The 14,398-nt window shown below is 43.0% G+C and overlaps 1 protein-coding gene across 3 annotated transcripts in view; it reads right to left on the reverse strand.

Moving 5' to 3' along the window:
• Positions 1 to 236: 236 nt before the first annotated feature.
• Positions 237 to 14,398, reverse strand: part of mast4 (microtubule associated serine/threonine kinase family member 4) — a 104,571-nt gene continuing 90,409 nt past the window's right edge. For all 3 annotated transcript variants that reach the window (XM_030064933.1, XM_030064932.1, XM_030064934.1), the window contains 11 exons: positions 12,704 to 12,805; positions 11,896 to 12,018; positions 11,549 to 11,658; positions 10,671 to 10,792; positions 9,604 to 9,818; positions 8,774 to 8,974; positions 7,984 to 8,210; positions 7,734 to 7,856; positions 6,606 to 6,742; positions 5,926 to 6,110; positions 237 to 5,798 (listed from right to left, as the gene is read on the reverse strand). In XM_030064933.1, the coding sequence (XP_029920793.1) occupies positions 1,858 to 5,798; positions 5,926 to 6,110; positions 6,606 to 6,742; positions 7,734 to 7,856; positions 7,984 to 8,210; positions 8,774 to 8,974; positions 9,604 to 9,818; positions 10,671 to 10,792; positions 11,549 to 11,658; positions 11,896 to 12,018; positions 12,704 to 12,805 (5,486 nt within the window). In that variant the 3' untranslated portion in view covers positions 237 to 1,857. The remainder of the gene's footprint in view (positions 5,799 to 5,925; positions 6,111 to 6,605; positions 6,743 to 7,733; positions 7,857 to 7,983; positions 8,211 to 8,773; positions 8,975 to 9,603; positions 9,819 to 10,670; positions 10,793 to 11,548; positions 11,659 to 11,895; positions 12,019 to 12,703; positions 12,806 to 14,398) is intronic.

Consider the following 14,398-nt stretch of genomic DNA (forward strand, 5'->3'; position numbering starts at 1 on the left):
TGGAGTCCTAGGCTACTTTCTGGTTGATATTTAGGGTTTGCAATTTAAAGGCATCTACAGTACGGACACAAATGTGTGTGTGTAAGAGTATGTGTACATAGAGGAAAGTGAATTCTGATACACAACAATATACATGTATAGTACCAAGTATTCTCACGTCACCATCAACTATATGTTGTGGACATGAACTATGCTATGCAAATCTTCATGATTCCTCGTAGATTTTTTTTTTCTTCACCTATGTATAGCTGTAAGCCAAGTGCTGAACTGCTTAGTCCGTAGAGATAGAAACACTAACACGTAACTTGAACAACGTCGGGACTAAAGCGTGAAATCAAAATCTGCGGTAACCCTGGCATTCGAGCACTGTGTGTGAACTTGAAAATGAACCCTTTAAAAATACATCTTAACCAAACCATGCTTGAGCTTGTTTTGATTCTGGGCAGCCATGGACAGAATCTGAGATGACGCCCAAAGACGCTATTAAACTACTACGAGAATCTATTGGCAAACATACACAGAGTTGCTGGTTCATCTTGTTTATCAACACAAGGAAGTCCGCTCTACACAATCTGAATATTTCTGATTTTACACAGTCATTATTCTTCGACCCATAGTAAGCCAGTGATTCATTAATATGGCATTATCAACAATAAAGACATTCTTGGGAAATGCTTACAGCCCTCACAGTTTTGTTATATAATGCTACATTATTAGAAATAGCCCAGTTACCCCCTCATGCCTTATTTTTCTCTCTTCAAGTAAATTTTAGAGCATGTAATAACATGTTAAATCACAGAGGATGCCTTTTTTTATACATCATGTTAGCTTACTTCAGACCACAGAGTTATCAAGCAGAACATGATTCTCTAATATTGAATATACAAACATGACATTGCAAAATATATACATATAATACAAAGAACAATCATGTAAGCCCATGTATCCCCGTCTTTACAGTATTGTCATATTTACATTTTTGCATAAAAATCAAAATTTTAAAAATGTACAGATGTCAGAGGAATGTGAATAACACCACGACTTGCTAAGAACAGCAAGTTTTAATTTCCCATTAATTCTAAGGCCCCTTTACTAAATTTCCAGAACTGTAAGATGATTCCCAATTTCCAAAGTTCTACGAGAGAAGCACAGGACATAGTGCATTCCCTCTGTGTACCACTAGACAAACAAATAGCACACTCCACCTCGACTTAAAAAAATAAACAAATTAACCAGTTACCCAATTACCCTGAACAGAAATAATTGCGATATTCATCTCTGCATTTGCTGATAGTGAATTGTGAGTCAGCAATCTCACACTACTAAATGGCTAATCAAAAGTGTTTAGTCTACTGCATTAGAAGTCCTCCACCATCAGAACCAGGTGCGCCACGCCCAGAAGTAAGAGTGCAATTCAAAATCATTTATGGCACTGACTATACAGTACAGCACAACCTTTGTAAGGCTCCTCCCTATTGTCCCTGACATGCTGATTGCACAATGCATCCTGCTATCAACAGAAATAAAACATTCACTTGACAAAAAAATTGAAACTCTAACATCAGAATTACAAGAAATAATCAGCAAACCACTGAACTACATTCAGTCCTCTAGACATTTCCATGGGTTGTTGTAAATATTCTTGTTAAATGCACATGTACATTGTAACACACGCACACACACATGCACACTCACAAACAGACACACACACCGACCACTCTATCAGCATAATGAACACAGTAACAGCTTCACCGGTCCTCAAACAAAGAAGAAGGCATGATGATGCTTGCACAAAACATTTCTTAAACTCAAAATCTCTAAAACAATATTGTTGGCTGTTATGTTCAATCCCCCCTTTTACTTTTTGTTGGTGGAACTACGTGGTGACTCCTTCTGCTGTTTGCACCGAGCAGTGTCTTTGTCCGAACCTGTGCCGCTGTCTTTTGACGCAGAGGTAACAGCTCTCGGTGCGTCTCTTCGTGTGTTTTTCTGTGCAGACGCAGCCTCATGAGCAGTTTCTTTTTTCTTCCTCTCGGCCTGGTCCTTGCGGCTGGAGGACACTTGTTTGTCAGAGGTGGTAGCTCTGGAATCGTGTGTGCCATACCTGGACCCTGACACATCAGCTCCGCCAGGGCCCTTGTGAGTGTCCAATCTGGTTCCCTCAGACCGGGGGCCTTCTTTGGACACCTTGACTACAGGCTCCTGAGCTGTGCAGCTGGGGGCCCTGCCTGAGAGAGCTCCACTGCTTGGTGGATGTGCTTCTCTTTTTACTGCAGGATTTTGCAGCACTGGTGGACGATCAGACTGGGAGGGAACATCTGACTGTGGCGCAGGCTCCTTCCTGAGCTGCTGTGGCTGAAGTGCAGTAGGAGTTGACACAGCATCTTTTGGTTTCGAGTCAACATAGTCTTTAACGACTGGAGGTTGGGTTTTGGGTGAGGGCTCTTTGTGTTTGGCATCAAGACTTTGTTTTACAACTTGTGTTGGAGCTACAGAGGGCTTTAGAGCTGAAGGTGCGGTTAGAGTTTTAGGAGGGAGAGATTTGAGTTTCGAGTCCATATTTTCTTTTATTATATGAGCTGAGGTTGCTACAACGCTTTTGGGTTGGATTTCACTTTGCTTTGTATCAATACTTTCTCTGGTAGCAGGAGTTGCGGGTGTCAGCTGCACTGATTTTTCCCGTTTCAAGTCAGAGCTGAGTCCAGTGGTTTGCAGCGAAGTTTCTTTCTGTTTAGGGTCATGTATCACTTGACTGGGTTTTACTGAGAGTGTGGGTTCTTTAGAGAAATCTCTCCCTTTTGAATCTACACCGCCCCTGACTACTGGAACAGGAGTTGTACTAGGAGACTTCACATTAGCCGTCTTAGTCTCCTTCTCTGTCTTCTTAGCAGTGTGCGATGCAGGCTGGGTGTCAGGCCTTGAATTACTTTTGGGACTCAACACAGTTTCGGTTGCATGTGCTGTAGATGACTGCTTCGGTTTGATTGTTGGGGCTGTGATAATCTCTTTCACACTGACTTCAGTTTTCTCTTTTTTGCAGATGGAATGTTCTGCCTCAGGTGATTTGGGTCGTGCTTTCTCAAGTGGATGGTTAGCTGATAGCAGCTGCTCTGTCTCTTTATTCTCCACATTGCCTCTGTTCTTTGTCTTTGGTGATATAGGATCATCTCTCTTCTGCTTCGGTTTGCTACTACTCTCTATTGCACCGACAAGCACAGTGTTATCCTTCTTTTGATTTGCATTCAGCGTGACTTCTACAGCCCCATTTAATGAGGCTGCTGTGTTCACCGCTCCTTTAGAAACACCTCCCTGCTGCTCCACTTTTGAGCTAGCCTCCACTTTTCCAGGGGCATTATTTTCAGCTGTGGCACATGTGTTGATTTCTTTCTTAAAACAGGAGCTGCCTGTGCCACTGACCACCTTCACTGCTGACCTGTTAGACTGTACACTCTCCCTGCTAGTGGAACTTTCAGTGCACTCTTGACTTGGTTTTGAACTACAGGTTTTACCTCCCTCTGCAGGACCAGAGGCTGGTGTTGGGACAGAAACTTGTGGTTTGCTATGTGAAGAGGAGCTGTGGATTAACACCTGCTGTTTTGAAAGGTGCTGGACATCCTCTAGAATGTAGTGCACAGATACAGTGTTAGTTTGTATATTCCCTTGAGAACAAGAAGTCAAGTTTGAGCTCTGTACAGTAACTGGTTTCTCACAGCTTTTAAGTTGACCTGTCTCTAATGCAGAGTTTATAGTAGGTGTCACAGACACAGGTAAAGGTTCATTGGCAGTTGTGACAGGGGTTTCCACTTGTGCAGGTGCAGGGGCAGTGTTTATGTCAAGCTGTAGCTTATTCAAAGTCAAAGGATCTGCGGTCTTGGAGGTGCCAGCATTATGTATTGTAGTGCATGGTGTGACTTCCTGCTGTTCCATTTCATCCTCCTGATCTTCATTGCTGACCTCCCGTATGGAGGGCGTTTTTCCACATGAGGAGAAGTGAGGGCTGTGTCGGGTGCTTCTGTGTTCATGTGCCAGCGATGGACTGGCCTTCATACTGGTCCTGCTGTCTTGTTTAGTTGTAAAAGTTGAGGCCTCCCCTTTGGAGGTGGGGACTTTTATTGATTCACTATGTCTATCCTGTGGTTTTTCACCACTGCTACTGCTTTTTAACTCTGTGGCTGAACGACTTGGCTGCTCTTTGGAGGAAACTACGCAATTCAGAGACATACCAGGTCCAGGGCTTGGTGCACAGGCCAAGGGGCTCTTCGGTTTCTCAGCTGGTTTGAGTTGGGGGCAGGATATCTGTCTCTCAGTAGGGTTCTGGAGCCACAGCGGAGGACTCATCGATGTACTGTCACTTGTGTTCTCCACCATCTTGGATAGACAGGTATCTGTTTTGGAGACCCTGGGCCCTGATAGCAGGCCAATGTCCAGGGTGCCTTCCAGGGGTTTGAGAGAGGAAACAAGACGCCCTTCTAGTTTGTATTCAGAAGATGTCTTTCGGAGGGGATTCTCTGCTGAGGAGATGAGCTGCAACTTTTCCACAGCACTCTCCCCCCTACCAGAGAACAGCTTGGGGGCCAAACCTTCAGGGCTAGAGTGAACACTGCCCAGGCCTCCCTTCATGTGGTCATGAGATATAGCTGAGTCCAGCTGGAGGCTCTTGGACCTGGTGGAGCCAAAGTGGAGGTTCTCATGGATGCTGGAAGATAACCGACACATGCAGTCTTCCCGTTCTTCAAATGACAACCTCTTCCTGGTAAACTCTATGCTGGGAGCTTTGAAGTCCAACCTGTCTGGCTTCACACTCTCCTTGCCCTGTCTGGAGTGCTGCCTGTCTGGGTGAATGGAGCACAGAGGTGACCGGAGCCCTGCCTCACTTTCACAACTGCTGGTACCAGACGGTTCAGGGATGCCCTCACAGGCACGTGTGTTAAGTTTTTTATACAGCACATCTTTCAAGGTGGTGCTGGCAGCTTTTGCCTCCAGTGGGCCAGAGTCTGGGCTGCTCTGGGATTTGCTTTGGCCGCGAACCAGAAAACCTTTGTCTCTGTCATCTGCACACAGGGAAGAGGAGTCAGACTCACGGAGGGCATCTTGCTTCTGTAGAGACTCTCTCCTCTCTGACCAGTCCTGTCTCTTCACAACCATCTTGGTCTTCAGCTTTTCCTTGTCAAGCTCCTCCACAGATTCCTGCCGGCCCACTTTGCGACTGACTGGCCTCTTCAAACAACCCTGTTCAACAGGTCGTACACGGGTAATAGACAGTGGCTCACAGGTTGTCTCCTCTACACTCTGCAAGACGGGATAGTCACGGTCCCCAGAACTCAGTTCCTCACCCTGAGCCTCCTCTTGGGTCACTTCCAGGCTGTGTTTCCTAGGACACAGGTGCTTCTTATCTCCTGTGTAGGAGGGGGACAGCTTCTCCTCAGACTGGACACGTTTCAGAAGAGGCGAGCGGGGTGGCTCAGCACTTTTGGGCCGTACAATATGGCGGACAATTGTGGGTGGGGAGTGTATCTTGGCCGGGAAAGCCTGGGATGTCTTGGAGATGGCAACAGCATGTCCACTGAGAAGGGGAGAAGGGGAGCGCTGAGGAGATGTTGGTTGGGGGGTGGGTGAAGGTGTGCGAGCCAGAGGGGAAAGGGGGATGCTACCGGCAGATTTGCGGCGCCCCTGGCGAAGCCTTTGTCCAGTCAATTTGGGGCCAAGGCCATGGAGGGTGCTTGGACGAATGTGGCCTGAGCCTGCAGGGGAGTTTGGAGCACTGGAGCTGGGAGAGCTACTCTGAGAGGAGTTACCACCTGTAAGTCATGGTGACAAAGAAGGAACAGTGGATATCAATAATTAAGACTTAAAAATGTATAAAAATAACAGTATATTTGCATAACAATTCTTTAACGCTATCAATAAATGAGGTGTAATCTCCACCTGACTGGTTGAATTCTGGTGTGGGGCGAAAGGCTGCAGTGGGGGAACGAGGGGAAAGGCTGTGGGTGGGGGAGCCAGGGAGACTCTCACCAGATGACAAAGAGTGGTTGAGAGAGGAAAAACTGCGGCTTGTATGCAGCAGAGGGGAGGGCTGCATGGCAAAACGCCTGAACAGGGAGCGTCGTCTGTGGAAAAATAAAGACAGAAAGAAAAATAAATAGACAAATAATCCACACTAGTCTTGGGCATTCCCTGCTTGTGATATACTGCACCTTTAATAAACACAACAGGATCTCATACTTCTGCATAAGCATAAAAATGGCCCAAAACTATTGCAGTTACCAGATAAGAACATGGGATGGCGCTATTAAGCTGTTTATTTAGTTTGTATATTTTGTGACAGTTTGGTGTTTCCATACTTTGCATAACACCTAAATTAAAGATTTGCTGGCATCCTTCATCCATTTATGATGAATACACAGAAAAGCTAAACAATTTATTTGTATATGTGTGTGGAGGGGCACTGCAGATATACAAGATTATCTCTTGTATATCTACAAGACATAGTCCCTACACATCTGAGACTTGAAATGTATTACATAATATGTTATGATGACGGTGTTTTCAAGGCCAAAGCCAAAACAATGATATTATCTTCATATAGTGCATGAAATATATACCTTTCTGGTGTCTTCTCCTTCTTGGGCTTCTTGCTACATCTGACCATCTTGCTCCTATAGCTATTCCTCCTGGCAGGACCAGTTTTTATGGAGGTATTTTCAAAGGGAGTAGTGGAGATGGCCACTTTACTACCACTCTGAGGAAGAAGAACAAAAATGGATATAGTCACTTATACAAAAAGGATATTTTTGGTCCAGAAGTCAATTCATCCAACCAGACCATTCTGCAGTATTTGAACAAGAAAACCTCCACTCAGCAGGTTTACATCATTTGAATCAGAGGTGTTGGTGTTGTTGGCCTAGCAGTTCCCAGTATTGTGACTGTTCTGCTTGTGCATACTTGGTTTTCAAATTCATTCAATCTAATATGTATTTTTGTACACAGTTTGAACTAATACATTATTTAAAAAATGCAAGGCAGTGGGTGTGAGGAGCTGGCGAGAGGAGGGGGGGTGGGGGCTGTCCTTGGGCCAGTTTGGTGAGATGAGGGACAGGGTGGAGTGTTTCTGGACATGTGTGCACACTGATTTGCTGGAGAGATATACAATTTTTGCCAAATGGCATATCTTAGGACAACTGCCCTAAACACAGCTGCCTTGCCAACTAGCTGCTCATTTTAACCACTGGAGGGTGAACTGACCTCTCCAAATTCAGTGAAACAATACATAACCAGCACAGTGCTCAAAATTTGACAAATTAACCAGCATGGTTGTATTCCAATGCCATAAAGCATAAATGCCAGTTTACACGTTTAGAAACATTATTTTAGTGTGCAGTTACTCTTTGAGTAATTTAACATTTATTTGCATAAAACAATGATGAACAATATTCTTGTACTGAGCAGATGAACGTTTGAAAACAAAATCATGAACACTGAATAAGGGAGTAATAAGGGGGATTATTTTTTAGATTATTTTTTGGGCATTTCTGCTTTATTAGACAGGTACAGAGGAGAGGGACAGGAAAGACAGAGCAGAGACAGAGGATGATAGACAGCAAAGTGCCAGGACAGGGGCTAAACTCAAAACCAGGCTGTTGCCGCCAAATTAGCCTCAGTACTATGTAGGGTGTGCTCTACCGGGGGACCCCCTAATGGGCATTTAAGACACAAGACAGGTTCTCACATACCTTGAGCAGAAGCTCAACCACTTCAGTGTGTACCAGACCATGGACTGGTTCTCCATTCACATGAGTGATGAGATCCCCAGCTTTTAGTCCTGCCTTCTGGGCAGGCCCACCGTCCTCTACATTCTGACCAACAGACAGGAGGAAAAATTATTATCACCAATATCTCCACAAAGCCCTTTGTGCTGAGATTTTTGACATGTACTAGCTCCTAATTTTTAATTTGTCTACTGGAGGCGGATACAGTCCTTACCCAGACCATGTGGTAGACAGTGTAGATGTCACTGTCACAAGCATACACCCGGATGGCCCTCAGCGTGAAGCCAAACTTCTTGCCAGAACTGTGAATGATGATAGGCTGCCGTGGATTGGTGGTGCAGAGGGAGGAGTCTCGGCTTGGAGAGGAGTCTCTTGAGGAGGGGTCAGAGGAGAGGGAGTAAGGAGATAGGGGGCTGGCAAGCGGAGACACTCCCAAAATATCTGGAAAAATAAGACATGATCACCACCTGAGCATTTTATTGTGAAAATCAATCTGACTGGTTCCCCATTCAGCCTGTAAACCTTGCAGGCCCAGTTCACTTTGCCCCTGCTGTGGGTGAGACCAATAGGATTTTCTCCTTCCTGGCAGCGAAGGCCTCTCTCCCTACTTGCTATTCTTGTTGGAGCCTCATACTCAAGCAACTTGCTTGAAGCTACTCCATTAAAAAGAGTTCTCACAGCAGGCGCAACGGCAGGCCAATTTTCAACAGATCTATACCGTGTTTTCATCTGTTTCACATTATTTGGTAGAATAGAGCAAACTTTAGTGTCCCCGAGAGGAAATTTATCTTGGGCACAGTACTATGGTCCATTGCTTCACACACACACACACACACACACAGTTTGATGAGTGCTAGAAAAAATGACAGCTTCAAATGACAAACGATTCAAACTAAGCCACTCTAATTCTAAGTTTAATAAAGTCTAAGTCTAAGTCTAATGAATTCTTCAACAAATTGGCTGAGATTATGGGTAATTTTGTTGGTGTGTGTTCTTTGGCTTACCCCCAGGGATCATAAGGGAAAGAGCACTGGCTGAGGCAGATTTTGGGACTTTTGCCACAGCCCCAGTCTTCTCCCCAGGAGCGTCAGGCCGCAGAGTGGTGGTCTGGGCCCCCTGGTCCCCAGAGGTTTGACTAGTACTGTCCGGACTCCCCACACTTTCACCTCTGGAAGTCAGCTGATCCAAATGTTCTGAGAAACTCCCTGAGAAACAATCACAAAACAATGTGCATGAAGTGAGGTCAGCATTTTATTGTCAAAACGACTAATCACCAAGACTTGCTGCAAAGAGCTGACTACAGTGAAGTCAGCAGGACCAAAACATTGAGGCTCAAACCCCCCAAATATATATACATATATATATTTGTATTCTGTATATATACAAATATATACAGAATTACAATATTTTAATCATATATATTAAGTATATATTATTCCTATCTAGTAAAGGGTGACAAATATAAAATAAATACCAAACGGGCCATTAGCATGAACATTATCTCTGACAGTGTAGATGTCATCTGGCTCTTCAGCTGTGACACAACCATTTCAAAACAAACAAGAGCATCTGCCACATAAGCCTAGTGAACAACATCAAATGTGTTGGAGAATGCTGGCCCAATCTGCATAACAGCAGGAAAATTTAACTCCTAAAAGCAACAACCAACTACTGCCAACACTGAAAAGTTACAGTTTTGTTTAAGTTGGATAATGTTGTCTCAATGTTCCACAGGCTTTAAAAATTGAAAGTGAAATAGATTTTTTTTTGTTGTGTTTTTAATAAGAGCCAAGGGCATATTTATATCTGTAGTTTTGTCACTGTTATTTTATACCAGAAAGCGTGGCTCCGCTGTGGGTGCTGCCAGGAGTAGTAGCATCAGGCTCATCCTGAGGTAGCTCTCCAATGGAGAAAGAGGTCTTGCTGGGGTCGCCAAGGCCCGAGGACTCATCCCCCTCACTCTCGGCTGAGATAGCAAACTTTGGCAACAAGCTGGGTCGAGGGCCTTGATTCAGACTCTCTGTGTCTGTTGAGTGGGACAGGGAGGGCCTAGTGGAGAGATAAAAACAGACAGAATTTCATGAATCAATTCCGAGAAATAGTATCTGGAAAACATATATACGTTCTTGAATGTAAATTTTAGAATATATATTGTATTTGATGATGTGGGGATGTACTGTATCCATGTGTGTATATTTAGCTTTAAGCTATCAATCAGACATAAACATGCTGTGATCATTTTCTCTGTGTTGGGCCTTTTAGCTTGAAAAAAATGGAGCCATATGGCCTCTAGCTGAAAATAATTCTAACTGAAAACTAGAAATCTCTTTAGGGTTTTCTTCACGCTCTGCAAAAAAGTCATGTGGGGTACACTGACACATAAATCTATGCAATTCAAAACCTGACAATTAAATGCCTCACTGCAAATTAATAAGCTACAGTAGGTTACAGATAAGTGTCATGACTATATTTACCAGTATTTACAGTAACATCCAGCTGAACATCTTGGTTAAAAAAAAGAAAGAAAGAAAGAAAGAAAGAAATCCACACAGAAATGATGTTCACAAACATCATCTATGATATACATGTGAAGTGGAGCTGCAATATTTTACAGAAACTATTACAACCTGCTCGTTTTTGGCTTAGGTTTACCAAACAGTCATTAGATTATTGCTAATAATTCTGGTTGGAGTTGAAATGTTTGGCATGAAACGTGTAAGCTACTTCATTTTGCAGACCTGACTAAAAACGTTCATCATCTGTTTAATATCCCCAACTACTAGGAAGAAGTCGCTTTATGCACATTTCTGATTATTTGATCTCTACTACATAACATCTTTAAAACACAAAGGCTTAAAGATTTTATCTATAATCTTGATGCAAGGACTAAGTGCAGCATACATTTCAGCAAAGTCTGGCGTCCAGCTGAGAGAGTCAACAGTCAGTGGACTCTCACTCTTCTTCTCTTCTGTCTCTCCCTTCTCCTCCAGTTGCCCACGGGACAGATCCAGGCTGCTATACACCTGAGTATCACAGAGACAGATGCACTAGTACTAACAATCTGGGACAAAAACAACACTTCAGTTCAGTTTACAGACCTTTTCAAGCACAGGCTCGGCCTCAGATTATGGTAAAAAGACACAATGAAATGCACAGTCACATATTGGCAGAAAGTACACAGTGAGAGGTGAGAAAAATAATTATAAAACATCTATGTGACCTTGCATCTATAACCCAGTTTTCATGAGCTGATATAATTTAGGATTATGTAGCGACTATAATCACTGAGCAGTCAGGGTTCATGCACACTTGAGCACATCATATACGAGAGGAGTTCTGGGGCTGAGGAAAGCTCACCGCTTCCTCTGAAGACGCCCCACTGCTTCTCGAGATACTCTGTAATGCTTTGTTTTGTTCTGAGAGGAGAGCATACTGCAATGCAGCACAACAATGACTCTGAGCTTGTGTGAGTGTGTATTGTGTTCCACATTACCAAAAAAATAGACCTGATTTGCAAGCAGAAAATATATGCAAAGCCGAGATCTTTGTCTCATACTGTAGGGGAGTGGGGGAGGAGAGGGGGTAACCATGTTTTCTAGACACAAATTTCTGCTTGAATCACCATTTGTCTGTCTTCTCTTCCCCATGATAAAAGGGCAAGGATGGATGACAACATTATCTAATTTACAACTAATTCACTATTAACTTTGACAGTAGTGATGATGCACTTTTGTTTGTATGAGACAAGGGAAATTTGAGAAATAAGTCTGTAAACACACCTTGGAAAATCTGTGAGAACAAGAGGAGAACTGCCTCAGCTCCACATTGAAGTCTTCATCATTTGTATCTTCTTCCTCTGTCTCCAGGTGATGGTATCTCTCAGACCGAGCTTGGGAGATGAGATTTTAAGTTTTAGACATTTTTTACTGTGCTGATCATCATTACCTTAGGTGCTACAAGATTACTTACAAAGAAGAAAATAGGTTTGTGATTATAACAGAAGAATTAAACCAATATAGGCTAACACAGGGTCTTAATATCTTGCAGTAACTGAGAAAATGTTGAATAACACTAATATGGCTGCCCCTCTTCCTTTGATTGTTTGGTAGTGGGTGAGATAACTCACTGTCAAAGTAGCTGGTGTCGTCCTCAGACTCCAGCTGGGGAATAAACTCAGCCTTCTGCCTCAGTAGGCTGTTCCAGTCCAGGTTGTGGAAGAACTGGTGGTGCTTCACCTCTGCAGCCCCACCTTCAGGTGGAATAAACACAGATGAATAAGCACAAAGTTTGAATAAAGTTGTCTGAATAAATGTGAATACAGCATATAAACACATACCGGACGTGTGTGCAAATACAACAACACACAAGACAGACACTGAACACTGACAACAGACTGTTCAATGATACGCAGGGGGGGAAGAAATGCCTATGCAATGTTTTCCTTTCTCAAAATGGCTGCAGGCCAAACTGATATAATGACGATAAATTATGCAGTGCAATTTCCTGCGCGTGACCTTTTGCAGAAGAGTGGGGACGGCTGTGAATGGCAGCCCAAACTTGATGAACAAAAGGTCCAGCTCTCTCTAGACTGAACTGGCTGTGTGCGTCTCTATGATGAAGAGTCTTTGTCCCAGGTCACGGCCACTTCTACAGTCCACTGACCCACAGACCTTGCCTGACCTTGCATAAGATAGGATTCATGAGATAGCTAGGAAATGAATGCCATTTATCAAAAGGAAGGCTGAGCAGGCCACATGATAAAGTCTCCCACTGTTGGCTGACCTCGTTTCTCTGCTGGTGACTTGGAATAATGAGCCATGCTGAGTGGGCACTAATGGTCACAGAAGAATTTATGGCGTCCTGCAGCGCCTGTCGTTGTAACCAAGATACTAGTTGTGCCACATTTTCTGTGCTTGAAAGGCGTGTGTGTGTACCTGTGCCCATTCTTTCCAGAGGATTCTGTCTGAGCAGCAAGGTGATGAGCTCCTGAGAGTCAGCAGGTGGTGCATCCTCTCCCTCAGGCCAGTTGATCTCATCTGGAAACAGACAACACATACAAGCACTTTCGATTAGAAATATGCAACACAGAGCACATTTGGTTATGGTTTTACACCTGGATGCTATCATGCTTTATTCAGAGAGAACTCTATTTTGGAAGAAGCAGTTAAAGTATTTTTATCAGCGGGTATGGAAAAAAAACATTGACAATAAGTAATTTGATGATATTACAGATTTTTAAATTTGGCCTCCCTTGGGGAATAATTTCACCCAACAGACCTCTTCCCACAGTAAGACACAGGTGTTACCAATGACACTAATTAACGCTCGATTCTACATAAGTATAACAGAGCCAGAGCAGCAGGATTGTGCATGTTGGCTCACTGGAAAGGCTCTGCTATACTAAATAGAACAAAATATGACCTACTTGACTTGCACTCATTCTCTACAGCCTTTCCCTAATCTTAGCAATAAACAACTTATATCCAACCCCAACCTTAACCTAACCATAACCCTTAGCTTAGCCAATAAGTCAAAATGACTGCTCAAAATGTAAAAATTGACTTTGCTGTCTTTGGGGGGGAAAAAAAAAAAAAAGCTAATGAAACTGAACCTTAATTCACTTAATTAATAACAGATGTGTTCACGCTGCTACTTCATGTCAAAATAGCTGCTAAGGTAGGAAAGCCTGACTATGCTCACATTTCCTACTCTATGGGCAAATACTGCTCTTATTAAAATATATCTTTACCATCATAGTCAGACTACACAAACTTAACCCTCCTGTTATGTTCAAATTTACGAACATCTTGTTTGGGGTCAATTTGACCCCAGCAGTTTGAACCTCCACAAAATTATTATAACTAAAATTGTTACCAAAGTGTATGTGTCAAGTACTTTATGTTTCTTTGTCGATTACCTAAATAGCCCTTTAAATAAAACATAACTCTCCCCCACCCCCATTTATACATCCAGTATTCCTATTACGCGACTATGGAAAAATATGCAAATCACCATAAAATCTGATTGACTGATTGACCTAAAATTGGAAAGAAATATAAATTTTTGGTGTTTTAATGGCTTTACATTATTTCTAAGTACAGATTTTTGTTAATTATAACTGATGTGTACAAAGTGTGTACAGGACACTGAAAACATATCATCATGTGAATTTCATGTTTACCCGGTAGTACCCATTACATTAGGAACACTCATTAAATATGAAGCAAAAAAAAAAAAAAAAAGATGTTAATCATTCATTTAGAGACGTTAAACATTGGCTGGGATCAAATTGACCACAAACATAATAGGAGGGTTAATTCTAAGGCCTACTCCTGATAACAGAGTGAGAGCCTCGGTATATGTTGTATCTTTCAGTGACAAGGTTTACAGGTACTGCCAGGGATAGGAGAGCTAAGCTAAGACACTGTATTATGCTGAGTGTCTGCTCAGCACCATTTGTCCCCCATTTTAATCAAATTTGGGAAGGAGCTATGAATATGTATGTTTGGCCTGAGGCCATAGTAGTGTGCATTTAGTGTGTTCAGGCCCCTTTAATTAACAGTCAGTCCCGGTGGCTTGGTTTGATTGAGAGCATACCAAATCTGTCATGGCATGCCATTCATTTCCTT

Source organism: Myripristis murdjan, chromosome 12 (genome assembly GCF_902150065.1).
Source record: "Myripristis murdjan chromosome 12, fMyrMur1.1, whole genome shotgun sequence".
Taxonomy (NCBI): Eukaryota; Metazoa; Chordata; class Actinopteri; order Holocentriformes; family Holocentridae; genus Myripristis; species Myripristis murdjan.